General features: G+C 50.0%; 3 protein-coding genes across 4 annotated transcripts in view; 2 read left to right on the plus strand and 1 right to left on the minus strand.

The window, feature by feature from the left end:
• The window catches only part of SLC25A19 (solute carrier family 25 member 19), a gene marked incomplete at both ends in the record, with an annotated part of 4,646 nt that extends 1,394 nt beyond the window's left edge, over positions 1-3,252 (plus strand). The window contains 3 exons of the mRNA XM_082008275.1: positions 329-512; positions 1,692-1,822; positions 3,052-3,252. Of these exons, the coding sequence (XP_081864401.1) occupies positions 329-512; positions 1,692-1,822; positions 3,052-3,252 (516 nt within the window). The remainder of the gene's footprint in view (positions 1-328; positions 513-1,691; positions 1,823-3,051) is intronic.
• A 6,929-nt stretch (positions 3,253-10,181) lies between these two features.
• MIF4GD (MIF4G domain containing) lies at positions 10,182-13,685 on the plus strand (the record flags this gene model as incomplete). 2 transcript variants are annotated; one of them, XM_082008360.1, is made up of 5 exons in its annotated part: positions 10,182-10,263; positions 11,037-11,146; positions 11,460-11,615; positions 12,346-12,438; positions 13,458-13,685. In XM_082008360.1, 5 exons carry the CDS (start codon positions 10,182-10,184, stop codon positions 13,683-13,685), a joined length of 669 nt encoding a protein of 222 aa, XP_081864486.1. The 2 variants fall into 2 exon arrangements, with proteins under 2 accessions (XP_081864486.1, XP_081864487.1); XM_082008361.1 differs by lacking the exon at positions 11,460-11,615.
• Positions 13,686-15,161: 1,476 nt separating this feature from the next.
• Positions 15,162-18,754, minus strand: MRPS7 (mitochondrial ribosomal protein S7; the record flags this gene model as incomplete). The annotated part of the gene is made up of 5 exons (XM_082008012.1): positions 15,162-15,383; positions 16,230-16,397; positions 17,366-17,429; positions 17,737-17,928; positions 18,699-18,754. 5 exons carry the CDS (start codon positions 18,752-18,754, stop codon positions 15,162-15,164), a joined length of 702 nt encoding a protein of 233 aa, XP_081864138.1.
• Positions 18,755-18,777: the final 23 nt, after the last annotated feature.

Raw genomic sequence — 18,777 nt, forward strand, 5'->3', positions numbered from 1 at the left:
CTTCCCCTCAGAAGCACAGCTTGGATGTGAGATACAATGTCAGCCCAGGCCTTTCAGTGCAGAACTAATGATCGTTTGTTCAGTTAGTCTCTTCTGGCTCAGAGGTAGGCTTAGGCTGTCGACTTACAAGAGTCACAAGGGCTTAGCTGAGAATACCAGGTGAACATGTGCAAAATCACTTTGTCCATTGCTTTGTGCTGAAAATCAGTCAGTTGTATTTTGGGCAGTGGGAAATTCCTGTCCTCGTTACTGGGAAATAACCTGACCTTTGGTTTTTAAGCTGTTTTTAAGCCTGTTTCACTAGCAAGCCTGCCTCTTTATTGTCTAGATCTATAGCAACCTTCGCCATGCAGTGGTGATGATGTACCAGACAGAAGGGCCTCAGACTTTCTATAGAGGTTTGACCCCCACAATCATTGCTATCTTTCCGTATGCTGGTCTCCAGTTCTCCTTTTACAACATCCTGCAACAGTTTTCTGAATGGGTGATTCCAGCTGAAGGAAAGAAAGGAGGTAGGCACTTGGGAGGGTGATATCTGTGATCTGGGGAGAAAGAGAGGATGAATGCTAGTTTGGGAGACTGATGTGAGCTCAATTTTCTGTCCTATCACCCTTTTTGATACAACATCTGAAAGTATCTCAGTTTCCCATCTCTCATTCTTACCCCTGCACAGATACTGTAAAAATAAGTACAGTGAAGTTTACAAACAGCTCATGTTACGGCATAACCATGATAGAAATGTGGATGGATGGGAAAGTGAAGTGTCACAGGCCAGGATACTCTTTCTTGAGCTGTGTCACATTACTCATACTGTGGGAGAACAGTGCTGGCGTAATGCTTCTCTCAGTTTCTTTAGTGTTGTGGGGATAGGACTCTTGTATTTCCTCAGGAAATCTGCCTGCTGATTCCAGCACAGCTGTTACAGAAGAGGATTCATTTAGCCTAATTTAAAACTGCCAAGCTCTTGATTTGGTATTTTTGTGTTGATTTCTAGAGCCGTTGTAAGACAATCTCATCCTGATGCAACCCGTCACCTTGACAGTTCTAGACACTAGTGCCTCCCAGAGAGAGAGTGTGTGCAGGATCAGCGTGGTTTTGTTCCTTAATGGAATTTCTTCAGATAGCAGAACGAGACTTTTCAATATCGTGTCTGCATATTTATTTTTAGATGGCAGAGACTGATGGTGGTTTTGTGCTGGGAACTCATGTTTGTCAGGAAAAAGTCTGGTATCACAAAACTCATTTCCCACAAGCCTCTGAAATCATCAAGCAGTGTCAGCTTGTGACTTATTCCAATCCCGAATAAGTCAGTATGAGCAATCAGGAGTTCAAGATTTCCAGTGAGTGGGCTTTTACTTGGGGGCATGAAAACTCTTCCATCCACTAGTGGCAGATTCTCTGGTGACTGGGGGGTTTTTTGTGCAATGCCACTTGGCAGAGCAAAAGCGTAAATCAGTGTAATGAACCAAGAGGAGATATTACGCTCTGGCTCCAACGGGCATTATGAGCCTGATGCACAAAATACAGATTGAGATTCTGTGGCCCAAACTATGCAGAAGAGGTGATGTAACTTTGAAGGGCCTTTTTGGCCTTACTTCTTGTGAAAAGTGATTTTTAACTTACCTCTCGTGACTCTTTAATCAGAACTCCCTGCTTATCCTCTTTTTTTCTCTCCCCTTTCTGCTTCTCAGGCAATGTTAAAAACCTTGTTTGTGGCAGCTGTGCCGGAATCATCAGCAAAACCCTCACTTACCCTTTTGACCTGTTCAAAAAACGACTGCAAGTGCGTGGCTTTGAACATGCCCGGGCAGCCTTCGGGCAGGTGAGAGATGCTGGAATTGACTGATTTTCCTAAGTGTGGATTTGCATCAAGACAATACTGAGCCAGTCATCATCAGAATGCAGTGATGATTCACCAGTGTTGCCTGTTCTGTTCAGGTTTGGGTTGGGATGTCCCAGGGAACTTCTGGGAGCTGAGGATTGGTCTCTCTTAATAATGGGAATAGGTGCATGAATAAACTGTGTTCATTTTATGACATTGTCCAGCACAATGTCCTGTGCTCTGCCTTCTCATCCATCTCCATCAGGTTGGCTGTCTCAGAGCTGGGGATGAGTTAGGCAGGGAAAGGGGTTTCGATTTACTTCACTTTTCTAGTTGCAGCTTGGTATTTGTGATTCAGGACCAAATTACTAGCAGAGGATGACACTAGGTTTATGCTGGGATCACCTGCCTGTCGGGATCCTTTTCTGCAATTATTATTTTGATACAAGGAATGGGCAACAAGTGTTCAGCATGTGTCTTATGTACAGAACATCCTGAAATTCAAAGCAAATTAAATACTTGTGGTGTTCTTTAGCACCACCCTTACCACCTCAAAGTACACTGTAAGACAAATACAGAACTTTCAAGGAGCTGTATCTTTTTTTCCTGGAAATGTGGAAGTTTTCTTTTTTCCTTCAAATTCCTTGGATCTGAGAAGCAAATCAGTCTGTACCTCAAGAAGCTCTGGGATAGGAATTTGAAGTCTTAAGCTATTGCACTGGATGCCTTTCCTCTTCCAATGAGGTACGGAATTTGTTTTAAATATTGATGTGTCACAAGATGTTAAACCTTCACAGTGTGACGCAATGACATGCAGATAGCTAATTCAGAGACTTACAGGTACTGTAGCTTTGTTTTCATTCTGTCAGAAAACTGAAAAGTTGTCCCTCTTTGGAGAATGACGGGGATGGAAAACAGTAGCAGCACAATCTGAAATAATTACTTCACAAATGTGTGCCATAAATAATACATGCTGTCGTAGCATAAAGATTTTTATGGGCATTCAGTTAGAATGATTTGCATAAGCCATTGCTGATGGCTTTTCCTCTACCGCACTCTCTACAAACTGACTGTCTGAAACTTTCAGTTATAATAAGAGCCAGAAAGGCATCTGCAGGCTGCATGTCTAGATTATGTTTCAGTGATACAGTCTGGGGCTCTCTGTGTTCTTTTTCAGGTAAGTTGTCCTGGATTTTTCTTGTTTAACCTTTTCACTATTTCTCTCCCAGGTACGGATGTATAGGGGTCTCCTGGACTGCATAAGGCAGATCATGCGAGAGGAAGGCCCGAGTGGATTCTTCAAGGGCCTTTCACCCAGCTTGCTGAAGGCTGCTGTCTCTACTGGCCTTGTCTTCTTTTGGTATGAGCTGTTCTGTAGCCTCCTGTGTTCACTGAAGAACACTGACAGCGCTACGAGGAAGGCAGGCTGAAAGGGGCATGTATGTGGCTACCTGGTGTTCTCCTGAAGGAGGGGAAACTGATGGCTGTGCTCTGCCATGAGCATGTTGGAAATGTCAGAGCTCCACCAGCCTATAGGAAGTCACCTCCTGGGACCAAGCAGGAGGAGAAGGCAACTGCAGTTCTGCTGAAGACACTGAACTGCTTTGCTGGAAGCTGTTCAACTGAGCACTTTTTTTCTGGCTCCTCTAATATCAGCACACTTTTAGTGGGGGGAGTGTGGAACCAACCAGACAACTGCCTAGCAGACACTGTGCTCTGAAAAGGCACCCAATAAAGTCGGTGAATTCCTGTGCTTGCCCTGGATCACAGAAAGGGATCCTGGCCTAGCTAATGCTGCTTAATCAACATACGTCACTTCCTATCACTGCATCCGCACAGCTTTATTTCCTTGCTCTGTGGCCTGCTGTTTGCACCATGTTCTTTTCTCTGTGTTGCACAGGTAGCTCTTTCCTGCTGTCAGCTAAAAGCCTCTTTAGTGTGCACAGAACCTCAGTTTTCCGTTTCTTTGCTGCTAGTTCCTGCTTCTTGATTACCACTCACTGGCTGCACATTCTCGGCCACTTTAAACACAGAATCTTCTAGTGGGTCATGCTGACCCAGATTTTCTCTTTCTTTAACTCTGGTAAGCTTGATTGTATCTTAAGCGCCCATTTCTATCCCTGCATGTCTTGCCTTACATGTCTTAGGGTTTTGCATTGCCTCAGTCATGCTTTTTACAAGTAGACCTGCAGGTTGAGGATCCCACTCTAAGGAGATTCAACGCACAAGCCCAATTCTTACTTCGGGGTTCTTTGCTTCAGAGCAATGAGTAAATAAATGCTGTGTAGAGTTTTAGAAATACTTAGGCTAAGTTGCAATAATGAAGGAAAAGTCCTGTGGAAACTAGTAAATGTCTTTTTTTTTTTTTTTTTAACTACCACCTTTGAATATTTCTAGCAAGTATTTCTGTAGCAGCCTCAAAATATTTCTGAACCTCAGTCCTACAGTGGTGCTAACAGATGAAAATGTTTTGACAAGATTAGCTGAAGTGAGAGAACCGAACATCAAATCGGAATTGGTTGTCTTAGCACGGTGTTTGACAAGAAAAGGATGATTGAATTAGAGCTGGAGAAGTGTTTTTCTGGAGTTTCAAAGGTGAATGGTAAAAAAAAACCAAAACACTAACCCTCTGATTTACATAACAGGGAAAAGAGGAAAATTACTTTCTTCCTCCTCTTTTATTCTCTGTTTTTTTCAAGCTGAGTAGGGTGTGGCCAGTATGCGGAAGGCAGACTTCCGAGGAAGAGCCTCTGTTTAGTCATCTGGCAAGTGGTGGATAGGGCAGAGCATTGCAGGTATTTAGAGGATGGTTTGATCGTTCTTCTCTTAATGCAGAACTTCTTGTGGCTCTTTTGCAATATTCAGGGTGTTAATCCCAAATGGCCTGGCTGAATTCCAAATGGAATGACCAATTCCATTCCATTGACGCAACTTCTCCTGGTGGTTTTGAGCATATCAGCATTGCTCGCTTATCCTGAACTATTGTGAGAAGCTGTTTTTAAAGAGCAGCTGTTTCACTGGTGGCTGAGATATCTAGAGAGAGCCCTTGCAAGCCCAGGCCAAATAACTTTGTGTCTGCTGTGGTTTGAGATCTTGGAGTGCAAAGGGGCTGTTTCACTGCAGGTGACTTTGAGAGCTATGTAAAATTAAATTCACTGAGCAGCGTCATTGTCAGGCAGGAGGTTAATATATGAGCCTTGAAGAGGGAGTGTGAGCTGCATGTGCTCTAAAAACGGGCAGCTTTGCTTCGAGGAGAAAACGCAAAGAATGTGGAGTAAAGTTTCTCAAAGTGCCTTAATCCTATTGGTGTTTCCCTGTGTTATTTAGGCTCTTCTGAGATTTCCCAAAAATCTTAACAATATTTTGCCTTTGTTTATTGTTTCTCTGTTGTTCTTGGCAAGACATCATAACCAGTAATGAACTTAACCTCATGGCATCCTTCTGAGGGAGAGAAATGTGTCATTTCAAAACGGGCACAAGCAGTTTGGGGTTGTTACTGCCTTCTGCCTGCTGGTAGAAAGGAATGCTGTCATGGTTAGCAGGGACAGGACTGGCCACAGTAGAAAATTTTCTGTGCTGACCTAGGCTTCCATAGGAAGTCAGGACTCATCCATCCTGTCTAAACATTACAAAACTTGTTTTCCATTTTATGTCAAAGAGTTGCTGTTAAACTGCACAGAATAGAGGGAAAATGGTTAGGAACTCGGCAGTGGGAATTGCAATCTCTGAAATAGGGAGAGAATTGCTTTGGTTGCCACAGTGGCAAAGGATAAAGAACAGAAAACTGCTCTGCTAAGATGATAATCAAGTGTGCTGTGGAGCTTGAGGTGATGTGGGCATACAGCTTCACAGGCATGCAACTTGTCTGCTCCGCAGAGAGGGCAGCAATGGAGAGTACAGGGCAGCTCCTCCTCTCTGGGGTAGTTTTTTCCTCCTGCTCTGCATTAAATGAGCTTTCCTCCTTCCAACAGATGGCAAAGTCAGAATTTAAACTGTGCCAGCCTGGCCAAGGCTGTAGAAGAGACACTCCCTGGTCACACGGCTTTGGCACAGAGCCTGGTTTATATTTCCCTTTGGGCTGTTAATCATAAATGTTATAGGCCCATAAAGGCACCTGGTCTCCTAGTGAGTGAAGGAGAAAGAAGTGACAACCTCGACTATATGATATTAGAAGTTGCATCTTACAGTCGCCTCATTACACGTCTCTGGTCAGCAGCATCTCTCACTCATAAATTTCCGACGTGCAGTTTGCTGACTGGGAATCGCTGCTGGGGAAAAGCCTGGGACAGGAATATTGTTTTCTCTTTGGGAATGAGGCTGGTTTAAGCACTAGGAGGACAGGTCTTATTTCTGATGCTGCTCTGGCAAAACACATGCTGTTTGAAGCTAAATTTCCTAGAACTAGAGGCGCGGGAGGTGGGAGAGATCTGTAGTCACCTTCTTCTCCCATATGCCAGGACAGATTTGCTCTCAGAAACTACACAGCAATTCAGTTTCAAGTGGCTTGCTGTGAGACTGTGCTGGATTTTACCCGTTGGGATTGCTGGGATTTCACTCTGATATAATCCTATCAGTGGGGATTTGCGTTGCCTGAAATTCACCTCACAAGCTGCTCAGCAATTGCGTTTGTTTTCGTCTAGTGCCTTTTTACCATCAGAATGTCCAAAAGCACCTTAGCAGGCAAAGTGTTCAAGACGAGTTGCACTGTGGTTGTTAGCGGATCCACCATCGCTCTTAGCTGGCCGCAGATGGGAGAACATTGATGCACAAGTTCTGTGATGAACACAGTTTCCTGCAGCGCCGGCTGGCTCACCGAGTTCCTAGGACAGTCCTATTCTCAGGATGCTCATCCAGAGCTGCACAGCATAATTTTTGAAAAGAAATGAATGTTTTACAGTCAGGCTTGGAATAGATTGTATTTATTTTGGGTTTAAGTTTCTCTTGTGATGTAGAGCTGTGATTCTCTACGGAATTTTGCTGTGTTGCCTGAGTGGATCTTTTGCAGTTGCTGTTGTCTGAAAGCATCCGAGCACAATGCGCACAACACGTGCCTACCTTTGAGAAAAGGTACATTAAAAATTTTGTTATGCTCATGTCTGTCTGCAGTTTGTTTATTCCTTTCCTCCTAGTGCATACACGCAGATGGACCCCACGGGAGGGCTGCTGTGGCCCTCCTGCTGCCCAAAAGGGAGGATAATCAGAGCCCAGAGTGTGGGGTGGCAGGAGCCATCTGGTTTTTCCCTTCCCATCGCTGGCTTCTGGGTGCTCAGGGTGACGCTTTGGGTATCGCTGTTGAGAACTGCACCAAGGGGGATTGGCCGAGGGGGTTTGTGAGGCCTGATCCCACCGCTGTGCCGGAGAGGGACTGTCAGAGCCACAGCGGCTGGTCCCGAGCCACGCACCCGTGGTGGGTGAGTTCAGGCTTTCTTTGTATCTAGCCAGGCCACACCAGCGCTGCAGAAAATGTTCACAGACTGCTCACTCTGCATTTCCTGAGGCTGTTCTCTGGTTTTCAGCTGCCTGGCTGCTCTGCTGTCATCTAAATGCTGTGAAGGCTTCAACCCCTGCGGGGTCTTACCCTGTGAAATGGTTGGGAGTTTAGAGAAAAAACGTGAAGTACTACGTTATACCTCACTCAGCTCTTGTTGCAGTGAGTTAGTTTAATGCATCTCCCCTTTCCTGATTTTTTTTCTACCGATTTATGTCGCTCGCTGCAGCCTGTCCTGGCCTGGAGACGAGGGCGGATTAAACCCGATTTTCACCCGGAGAGCGGCAGCAGGGAGCAGTTCTCACCGGGAGAGCCCGGCCGGTGCTCGGCGGGGGAGCCCCGAAGGAGACCGGGACAGCGGGGTAAGTGCTGCCTTCAAACGCCGGCGAGGGGGAGCGGAGCAGCCGGCCGTGCTGGGGGGTCCCGGGAGGCCGGCGGTCGTGGCCAGGAGCAGCCCCGCGGCCCGCCGTGGCCCGGCGCTCGCAGGCGGTGGCGCTGCGGCGGCGGCCGCTGCTCTCCCGCCCCGTCCCGGCCCGTCCCTCCCCCGGCTCAGGCGAGGAAATGACCTAAGAGGAAACCTGGGCCGTGCCGGGAGGGAGCGGGGCCGGGGCGGCGGGGCCCGGGACGCTCCGGCGATGCCCCGGCGGACAGAGGACCCAGCGGGGGCGGCCGGCAGGTCGGTGGGGCTGCGCCCGGCTCCCCTTTCCCTGTCCGGGGGCACCCGGGCTGCTTTCCCCGGGATCCGCCGCCCCGTCCCTGCCGGGGACCCTTCGGCTTGTGCTGCCTGCGGGGCTGGGGCGAGACGGGGCAGCAGCGGGGGCTCCCGGCGGCCCGGGTGCCCCGGGCAGGAGGCGTCTCGGCGCTGGGGCTTCCACCTGCGGCTCGGCGGGGATGGGAGGGGGGTCCCGGGCGGCTGGTAGTGCCTCTCGGCCGGCCGCGGGCGGATGCTTAGGGGCGGCAGAGGAGACTCGCTGCTCTTCTCCCTCCCCTTGCCATGGCCGGGGCACATCCAGCCCGTCCCGTCAGGTATGACCCCCGTAGGGTACGGCCCTGGCACACGGGCTGGCTGATCCCGGGCAGACTGAGTACACTAACCCCAACCACATCAGCCCCTGGGACAGGTCGTCTAGTGGGGACCACTTGCAGAGGGTGAATCGGTACCCACGGGTAATGCTGTGGCCAGTGTCACGTACTGCCACCAGTCCTCCGGGCAAGGTGGTCCTGGCAGCAGGATCTCCAGTGCAGACAAGGCCTGGCTGGTTTTACACTCACACACTGTGGTTTGCTCTGGGCAGGGTTATTTGGTGCAGCAGTTCAAAGCAGCCGTGCCCATCCCCAGGGAGCTGTGGGGAAGGATGCTCCAGGAGAGGCGCTGGGCGGTGACGGCAGAGACGCTGCCAGACGGGCTCGGGCGCTTCCTGCTTTGCTGTGTGTGGCCCTGAGCTCTCGCCAGGTTCTTTCCATGCAGTGATGCTGCTGGTGGGACACAGGGCTGCTGGCGAGCTTGGGCTGCTCCACTGGCAGTGCAGAATAGCGTGAGGGCAGATAGAGAGGGAGAGAGAAAGTGCAGAAGGAGGAGAGGTCAGATGAGAAGGTGTTTGCCAACCAGACGTGGCACGGCAGGCACCCAGCTGCTTGTGAATCCATCTGGGAAAGAAACCTCTGTGCAGATTCCAGGACAGATAACCCTGTACAGGTGAGAGCTTCGTCTGCGAGAGCAGTGTGAGCAGGTTGTCACCCCCGTGGTGCAAGTTCTGCCCAGGGCTTCCTGGAGAGGAGGGCAGAGCCTCTACCCGCCAGCAAGCTCTGCCCTCTGCTCTGAGTTACTATGTGTTGTGCCATGGCTTCATGGCAAGTGGTGAGTCACAGGGGTCAGGCTGCCTGTGATAACGTGTCCCATGCCTCTAAAGGGTGATGGGCTCAGCTTTAATCCGCATAGGGACCTGTTTACAGAGAGGGGTGAGTAATGGGCTAGGAATTTCAACGAGTTGGCAAAACTCATTTGGCCGATTGCCTTCTCCTGTTTGTGCTGTGGGTCTGGCCAGCCTGGAATCCTGCATCCAGCAGATCATCTCATGTGCGTGTCAAAGCAAGCCCTTCCTCTCTGTGCAGTGCGTACCCTCTCGCTGTCTTTGCTGTATAATGAAGTAGAAGAAAATTAATCTGGAGACTATTTAGGAGCTGTTGGTACTGCAGAGAGCTGTGCTTGACTGCAGGGGGCTGAGATGGGAGCTGTTGCTGTTGGCGATTTGGCTGCAGAGCTTGCTGTGTCTCTCTGGGAGTTGAGGGAGCCTGGCTCTGGCGCAGGAGAGGTGCTCTGCTCTCTCTGGCAAGTGTGCGTTGGATGCTTAGGTGCCGGCTTTGATTCTTCCCAGACTTTTGTGTGAAACCAACTGAATGGGTGTTTCAAAGGCACAAGGGAGCAGCTGCATGGGGTGCTCCTGCATGTGCCTCCCTGTGATATAGCCACAGGGAAGCCTTCTGAGGCAAGATAGGTATATTTTGCCTTGATGTGTTCTCCACTTTGAACCTGCAGATCAACAGACTGAAATACTTTTTTCCTATCAGAAAAATGTAAAGGCTGTGAAGATGAAGTCCTATCATAGGCTGGTAGGAAGCAAGGCTTAAAAAGATGTGGGAGTCAGGCTTTGCTCAGATCTAGGGCTGGAGTTGGATGCCCTAACAACAGAGGAGTTTCCTTGGGGTGGAGTCTGTCAGGATAACAGCCTGTGCTCCAGCACTAGATGGTATTTGCCAAATGGCTGGGTGGAGGTCTGCCTCTCTGTCCAACTAAGCTCTGTGTGCTCTTTCCCCAGGGACTGTCATTAGCGCATCCGTTGCCCTGACTCTTGCCCTTGGAGGAAGCCAGTCATGGGGGAAACAGGCAAAGAAGAGTATAAAATACAGTCATTTGACACCGAGACTCAGAAGCTGCTGAAAACAGCCCTCAAAGGTCAGCAGGCTTTTTACTAGCTCCTCTGCCACACGCAGCTTGGCTGGCAGATGAGGCTGGATGCTTGGACTCCTTTAAGAAACACCAATTGCTAAGTGTAGAAAAGCTGTTTCATAAACGCTGTTCATCTGTGGCTGGATCCCATCAGGTCTTTGCTCCTTGCCTCTTCTTGCCCCCTCTTACCTTCTCATCAATGTTTAATGGTGCAGCTGTTCAAACTCAGCTCCTGGTTCTCATCATTGGGGTTTTCTGTGATTTCGGGGTACCCTTCTCCTCTGCTCTAACCCAGCATCTCTCCCCAGACCCCGCCTCTCACACCTCTCCAGTGCCTAGTTCCTGCTCTCTGTCCCTCCCTGCTCTGGGGCCATCTCGTCCTTCCAGCTCCAGGGTCTCCTCACCAGTCATGTCTCTATTCAAAGCCCATCAGGATTTTGCACATCTGGCTCCTGCTAACCCAACTTTGAAGCAATGCTGGAATTTCAGATTCAGATCAACTTCTTGCTTCCCGTATTATCTGCTTTCCTCTATTGCTTTCCCATCGTGGTGGCTGTGTCTCTAGCCTGGGAGGACCGTGCACTATTGAAGATGGTACCTCCAAAGCAGCTGGTGTGTGAGAGGGGCTGTTGCTCTTGATGTGGGAGTGAGCATGAGGTTTTGCAGCATATAACATGCTTGTACCAGGTCCTGCACCAACCTTGGCTGCTTTCCAGGTACCCCAAAGCAAGCAGGACACAAAGGGTGCTGGGTCCTGACAGTGTTTCTCCTCTCTGCAGACCCCAGCAATGTGGACCTGGAGAAAGTGGCCAATATTATAGTGGACCAGTCCCTCAAAGACTGTGTGTTCAGCAAGGAGGCAGGGCGCATCTGCTACACCATCATCCAGGTGAGAGCTCCTCATGTCCAGACAGTGAAACGCTTAACCTCTGTGGGTTGTCCCTAGGCTGGGCCAGGAGAGGCTTCACCAAGCCCTGAGCTCTGACCCCTCAGCCAGTTTTCCTCTTCTGCTGCTTGCCCCATGCAGTGGCAGCATCCAGACGCGCAGCCGGTGAGCAGAGACAGTTAGCTGCAGTTTTTCTGCCTCTCTGGGCAATCACAGGAGGGTATCTGCATGGTCCTGCATCACCCAAATAGCAGCATCTCCCTGCCCCTCTCACACCCCCATTTCATCCCTCCATCCTGCTTTTGTGGGCTCGTAGGCAGAGAGCAAACAAGTCAGCCAGAGCGTCTTCCGGAGGAGCCTGCTGAACCGGCTGCAGCAGGAGTACAAGGACAGGGAGGAGCTGCGCACCCGCTCGCTCCAGGCATGGATCTGCTACGTCACCTTCATCTGCAACATCTTCGACTACCTGAGGGTAAGGAGCCACAGCAGGAGCACCCAGCTGCTGCTGCCTAGGGGAGCATAGAGGGCCTGGGGGTCCAAAGGCAGGGGTGTTGGATGGGTGTTGCATGGAGCCTGGGGCCGCGGCTCAGCAGTGGGGGCCAGAGCCAGTTCTCTGCACGAGGATGCTGCCCGCACTCTTGCTACCTACGGGCAAGTGAATAAGCTTGGAGAGACAGAGCCATCTCCGGGAACGGTCACAAAGTCTGAGCTTCCGTATTTTGTACCTGGTGTTTGAAATCCCCTGATTTGCCTGCTCCCAAATGTCCCAGACTGAACTAGTTTAGCGGCTATGAGGTCCCAATGGCCCCATGGGTGCTCACATCATTTCTAGCGCATGTACTGGTGGAGTTTGTCTGCAAGCTTTTGCAGTGTGTATACTTGGATGCCTGCTTGTAGTAGGTGTAAAAATGAAGCAAGTAGAGCTGCAGGCAGGAAAAATGCTGTTGCAACAAGCTTATCTCCCATGACTACCTGCTTACGTTTAAAAATAGATGTTTTTCACATCAGTTGTTCAGCTTCTCTGGCTCTTGGAGACTTGAACGTCTGGTCTCCTATGTAAATGCTACCGATACAGGATTTGGCAGCACAACTAAATTCTGCTCCCTTCTTTGAAGAGCAGCAAGGGAACAACTATTTAAAATAGCTGCAGATTCCTCTCTTTCTGGCCCCAGAAGCTGACGATGGCTCCTGCCTCCTTATAGGTGAACAACATGCCCATGATGGCTCTGGTGAACCCTGTTTATGACTGTCTGTTCCGGCTGGCACAGCCTGACAGCTTGCGGAAGGAGGAAGAGGTGAGTGCAGGGAAAAGGGCTACTAATTCTCCTGTTGTCCTGCCAAGGACCAGCAAAAAGTACAGCCCGAGGGGCATGCTGTCTCCGCGTCCTGGTGCAGAGGAAGGAGAGCTGTCTCCCCAGTACACACTGAAGGAGACCTGCTGGGCAGGAGGATTTTGCAGCCCAGAAGGAAGCAGGATGGAGGTGCAGGTTGTGACTCTGTGGCCCAGGCTGCATGTCCTCCCTCGGAGCAGCTTTTCTCCCTATTGCCCAAGTGTTGTCCCTGGAGACTCAGCAGCCCAGCCATCCTTCGAAGCAGAGGCCGTCTGATGTTATGCAGGTTCACCTCGCATCATATGAGAAAAACACAGATGACGACTCTCCCCCATTTTCACAGAAACTAGCTGCTTTTCCAGCAGCCCTGGTTACCGGACACCTGGAAAAGCAGCTGTCACACTGACCTGCTGAGGCACCGTAGCCGTGGGGTCCCTGTAAAATGTAGGGGCCCTTGGATGGGCCCTTTGGGCTTTTTTTTCATCTTGCCACAACCCTCCCACCTCTGCAACCCATCAACTTTCCCCTTTTCTCCAAAGACCAAGTTAGTGCCCATTTCCTGCAAATCACTGGACCTTCTAAGACCTTTAGTGTGTGTTCCAGCCACTTCCCTCTGTTCTTGGAGGCACCTCCTTACTCCAGCCTCAGCTTCAGCCTTGCCATCTCCTCGTGGACATCCTGCAGAAAATTAACACTTTTCCACCTGTTGCGGGCGCATTTCTCTGGCAATTTTGTCTAAGAGGCAGGGGAGTTCAGGATGTGCTTTTCCAGCGCTTTTACTACAACAGATTGGAAAAGATTCAGCCTCTCCTGCCTCCTGGATCACAGCAACTTGGGGGTAGCAGAACCGTTGCCTGTTGGAAGTCCAGAACAGAAGGCACAGGATGAGTTGGTCCATAAGTGACTGATAGGGACCTCAACAGAGATGTGCCAAACCTCCCCATTCCTTTGTACTCAGCCATCTTCTTCTCTTCCTTCTGAAGGTGGACTGCCTGGTCCTACAGCTCCATCGCATAGGCGAGCAGCTGGAGAAGATGAACTCGCAGCGGATGGATGAGCTCTTCTCCCTCCTCCGAGATGGCTTCCTTCTGCAGGAGGGGCTCAGCTCCCTGTCCCAGCTCCTATTGCTGGAGATCATTGAGTTTCGGGCTGCCGACTGGAAGATGACGGACGCTGCCCAGAAATACTATTACAGCGAAGTGACAGATTAACCTCTCTACAGCAGAGGTGGAGAGATGTCCCCAGCACTTTCACCAGCAAGCTTCATACCAAGTTTGAATTTCTTCTCATGTTAATGTTTTTCTAGCACTTCGTGTAAATAGGATTTATACTGGCTAGAGCCTCTGGGCACGTAACTGTCAGGCCACAACTGGTGCTAGCCTGACTTTGGCAGTTTGGAGAGGTGGGAAGGGCAGGGCACATTTAAACCAGCAAGTTCTCCCACTGATTTTGTCTGATACTGGGCTGCTGCCAGCAAAGGGCAAGGAAGGCTTCTAGCTCAAACCAGCATTTTATATGAGTGTTAAGGAAAGTATAGTTGAGGCTGAAACCATTTTGATTCACCCGAGAGCCAGCAGAGCTGTGGGAGGCAGAGGGGAAATCTTTCACAGCTCAGTTTGTACCTGGTTCTCTGGAACAAGTCACGGAAAACACTGTGGCCTCACAAACAGCTCAGCCAAGTGCTATTTTTTCCCAGGCTTCACCCAGCACACTGGCTGTACCTGCACGCAACACAGCCTCCCCCATGGGCCACTAGCCACAGGGCAGCCTGGATAGGTCCCCGAGCACATGTAGCTAGGAACAGGTTTTATAAGTTTTATACAATAACTGTCATGTTTTTTCAAAATTTTGCAAGTTTCAACTATGGTATGTTTCATATAAGAATGGGAGAGGAGGAAAGGAAACAAGACAGTCTATTGAAGGTTTTTTCTAATAAAAGTTTTCCACTAACATGTGTCCTGTTTTCTCTCTACACAGCTGCTGAGCTGTGAACGATACTTAAAAGTTGTTCCTGACTGAAGCCTTAAGGCTGCAATACTCATTTTCTTCTCCGGTGTGTCAGCATGGCTTTATACAACCAGGGTAGCTGGAAAGAGCAGCATGAGATTCAAGCAACAGACACAAAGGTTTGGAATCGAGAAACCTTCCCCATAAAACTGGTTTTATTTTTTCTGTTAATAACCCCATCAAATCTGTTCAGACAATGTTGCTGATGGTCAGAACCAAAAATCAAAAAGAAGCCTTTTGAACCAATCAAGCTAAGGCTGGTTATGGTATGGAAAAAAATGCAGCTCTGTTCTTAGCTGTGCAGCTAAAAAGGGAAAAACATTACTGGTTACAGGAGTAGAGACACTTAGAAGTCCCCAGGAAACAGGTAAGTGGAAGATTATTTTGTACAGCATTGCTCTAAGAAAAACATCTAAGGCTTCTCTTCACAGGAAAGTGATTATGAAGTAACTACAGCATCTGTGCAGGGGTCGGTAACTCCTTCAAGTTCCCCCTTCCCCCATCCAAACAAGCACAAAGGAAATTAACTTTGTGGGGATTGCATGGGCTGTCCCTGGCTTAAGTTCAGATGCTGGCTGGAAGCCCCTTCCACCCCTTCCCTCTTCTCCCAGGCCAGCAGCCCCGGGGCTCTGCTCTCCAGGCCATGGGAGTGGTGGCATTATGTCCTGTGCACAGAGTCCCTACCACCAGCGGAAGTGGGCGTAAGCCCGGTTGGCCTCTGCTGTCTTGTGCAGCATGTGCTTCTTCTTGATGATGGGCCCTTCGTTGTTGAAGGCCTGGAGCAGCTCCTGGGAGAGTTTTTCGGGCATCAACATCCGACGGTTCTTGTTCTCCCTGCACTCGGTGATTAACCACTTCATGGCCAGGAAGCGCTTCCGATTGTCCTTCAGAGGGACCGGGACCTGGGAAAGGTTTAAACAGTAACAGTTATCACACTGTGAGGGTGCAGTAACCTGCTCTTCTCCGGTGGTCGTAAAGGTCCAGCTGGACACATGTAGATTTACACCATGCTGTGACTCCAGTGGCAGCATGCTGTTCTCTGCAGTAAAACCAGCTCCCAACAGCTGATATGTGCCAGTTCACCTCCTCTGTCCATAGAAACTGGCCATTGCTACCAAAATGGAAATTCTGATCAGCCTTGGGTACTGCTGGCAGATGCTGGCCTTTGTAAGGACTTCTGGCCTCTTTGGGAACTGGATCCAGGCTGGTTTGTGCTAGCTGAAGTGGGAGGTGATCACCACTGCCCTGCACTGAATGACAGAGAAATGCCTCCACATCTCATTTCTCCATCAGGTCTTGAGTGGTGCAGAGCCCATACTTAGAGACAGATTCTGCTCGTGCTTTAAATATTGCACTGTATCTAACTGACATTTTCTGCTATGCTGACCCCCCCCAGAGCTTTGGGGCCTCTACCCAAGCAACACAACGCAGCAGAGATGATGGGACTGGTAGTCCCGGGACTGCCAATTCTTTTGCTGCAAGTCACTGATCCCTGTCTCCTTGGACAACATTTGCTGCGTACTCTTCTTGTCTGGTCAGAGAAGCAGAGACTGCTGCTGACAGAGGAATTACCATGCTCACAGGCTGGAGTCCTGATCTTGGACAGTTTCTAGGTGGTGTTTTAATCCAGATTGCAAAATGGCGCTCTTTCCAAGGAGAGGAAAGCTTGAGCTAAGGGGCGGAAACCAGTTCATCTGCTTCCCTAGCTAATTCCTGACCAGATGTGCTCCCAGGCCTCCCCTTTTCACCTGGTAGGTTTTGCCTCCTTTTGTGATGCTGCTGAGCCCAATGATGGGCTGGCAGTTTTTCAGAGCCTGGTGGAAAATGACATAAGGGTTGCACTCAATTGTCTCCTTCTCATCTTCTGGAGCTTTGTGGTACTTCTCCAGCTGCTTCCTCTTAATGGCCTCTAGAGTCTTGGGACAAAGATAAGAAAGGAAACATGCACAGCAGATGGATTATCCTACTCCATGAAGTTACAACACCTCTACAAGCACACCATTTTCACTTGAGCAGCTGGTTTTCTAGCCCTGTAGGCAACAGGCCAGTCGGGGATTCTCTAACTCAAGTTTTACTTCACCCTCTTCCAGTTCTTCAGTCTCTTTATAGGACATTGCATTTGGGGTGAAGAGGCCAAGTAGCACAGATCTGGGCCAGAAGGAGGGCAGGGACAAAGTGGTGACAGGAATACAGGTCTGTGTGCACTAAGCATCCTCCCCCCCAAAGCCTGGACTGAAGAGCCCCAAATCTGTGTGGTTTTCTGTCACAAGGAATCAGCAGTTACTTGGGGAACATTTGGGCAATGTATGTCCCTGTTTCAAGGGCTGGAACAGACCAGATGGGACCACCAGCTAAAACCAGTTACTGTATGTCAGAGCAGGGGTCAAAGCTGTGTCGTATAGGTGATACAGTTGTGGGATTTCATTGGCAAGTTCTACAGAAGACAAGGCATGAAAGCAAGCTGGAAGAAAGATCTTTTGAGAAAAGTATGCTTTTAAGGGTATACGCTTGTATCTTACATCTATAAGTTTAGTGGGACTTGGTAGTGTTAGTTTAACAGTTGGACTCAATGATCTTAAGGGTCTTTTCCAACCTAAATGATTCTGTGATTCTACATAAGGTCCAAGAGACACTGAAGAGTGGAAAGAGAATGTTCTCCATTAAGCTATCACCACCTGGTCTGTGAGCTGAATGCAGTTGGGGCTTGTAAAAAATGTACATCTGTTCAGGTAAAGGTGAGAGTATTGGGTGTGCAGAGGGAAATGCACTAGGACTGCAGAGATGAGCTGAGTTTTGGTAATTCCTAATTACAGTGGGCTTGACGTCCCAGCCTTCCATTTTGTATTGTTTTAACACAATAGTGAGAAGAAACTTGAGTTCTCACCTGAGCCATGAGGCTTCTGGCCAGCACTTTATTTCCATCCTTCATCATCATATTGGTGAATTTACTGTAAACACAAAGACAAATGTGATCTGATTTAAATTCTGATTTTATCACCCACAGAAATAAGACCCCCCCTTTGTGTTGTTCCCATGGTTAAGTCTGGGTGCTGCTAGATCTGCTGTAATTATCTCTAATCACTGTCAGTCAGTCAGGCTTTGAGGGAAAAGATTAACCCAGAATAGAGGGATTGTGCCGTAACAGAAGGCAACGTGTAAGCACAGCAAGTAAAGGCTGAGGAGGACAGCAGAGCTCCCAAGCATTTTGGCTCCATGGGACCTAGCTGTAACAGAGGAGATGATGCTTTCTCTGACCTGATCATAGGGTCGCTGAACACAGAGCTGGAGACACTGGGAGGAGCAGCTTTTATGGGTTGAACAGCCTTAAGCTCTTGTTTTTCCTTTTCCTCCTCAGATAGCTCCTCCCAAGGTTTCTGATACAATTCCTTGTTCACTTCTGGCTCTAAGAAACTGGGGTTGTAGCGACTCCATCTCACCTGCGTCAGCCTGCAAAGCACAAGAGGAGAAGGAGGGCTGTAAACTGACACGTGCAATATGTCACGACGGGGATGCGGACAGATGTGAATATATCTCAGAAGGACATCTTAGACTTGAGAGGCATCTCTGCCTTCCTCTCCACCACTGCTTGTCTCACTGCAGCAGAGCCAGAGGCACAAATCAACAAGGCCCCCAGTTTTGCTGCAAAACTGTCAGGCAACCCCCACGCCAAAGAGACCGGTCGGAACGCGAGTGCCACGCCGCAGCTCCAGGCACTGCAGGCTGGCTGCACTGAGCTCGCCTTCCTGCCAGACCTTGCCTGTACCCACCGATGGGCCTCCCCAGGGCCGAACGGCCCACAGGCCGGACGCTGTCAGGTCCCAGGTTGTGCGTGGCTTCAGTAAGTATTGTTCTCCGCTCATGGGAGCGGGACGAGTACCTTAAACTGGAATTTTATTCATTTTTCGCAGCAGGAGGCAGCATTTTGGTGTGTTTTGGAAAGGAGCAAGGGGTGTACCGAGATCCTTGTGACCCTCCGGCACAGCGGGTCAGCACGCGCACCCGTGACGGACCCCACGCGGGAAGGCCGGGTTCCACGAGCCCCGCAGACAGTCCACGGCGCTTGCTGTACGGAAACCCGCGCGAGACCACGGCGGCGTCACCCGGGAGCCCAGAAAACAGCCAACCCGTGCGCGGCCCGGGCCGGGGAACGCCCCATCGCTTGTGCGGGGATTTCCGGGTGAAGCGCACACCGCGCCCGCTCCCCCGGCCCCGCTTACCGGGGCAGCCAGGCCCGCAGCCGCCAGGCCAACCCCGCCGCGCTGGGCGCCGCCATCTTCCTTCCGCGCGCGGGCGGGA

This window comes from Phaethon aethereus (assembly GCF_964289735.1).
Source record: "Phaethon aethereus genome assembly, chromosome: 18".
Taxonomy (NCBI): Eukaryota; Metazoa; Chordata; class Aves; order Phaethontiformes; family Phaethontidae; genus Phaethon; species Phaethon aethereus.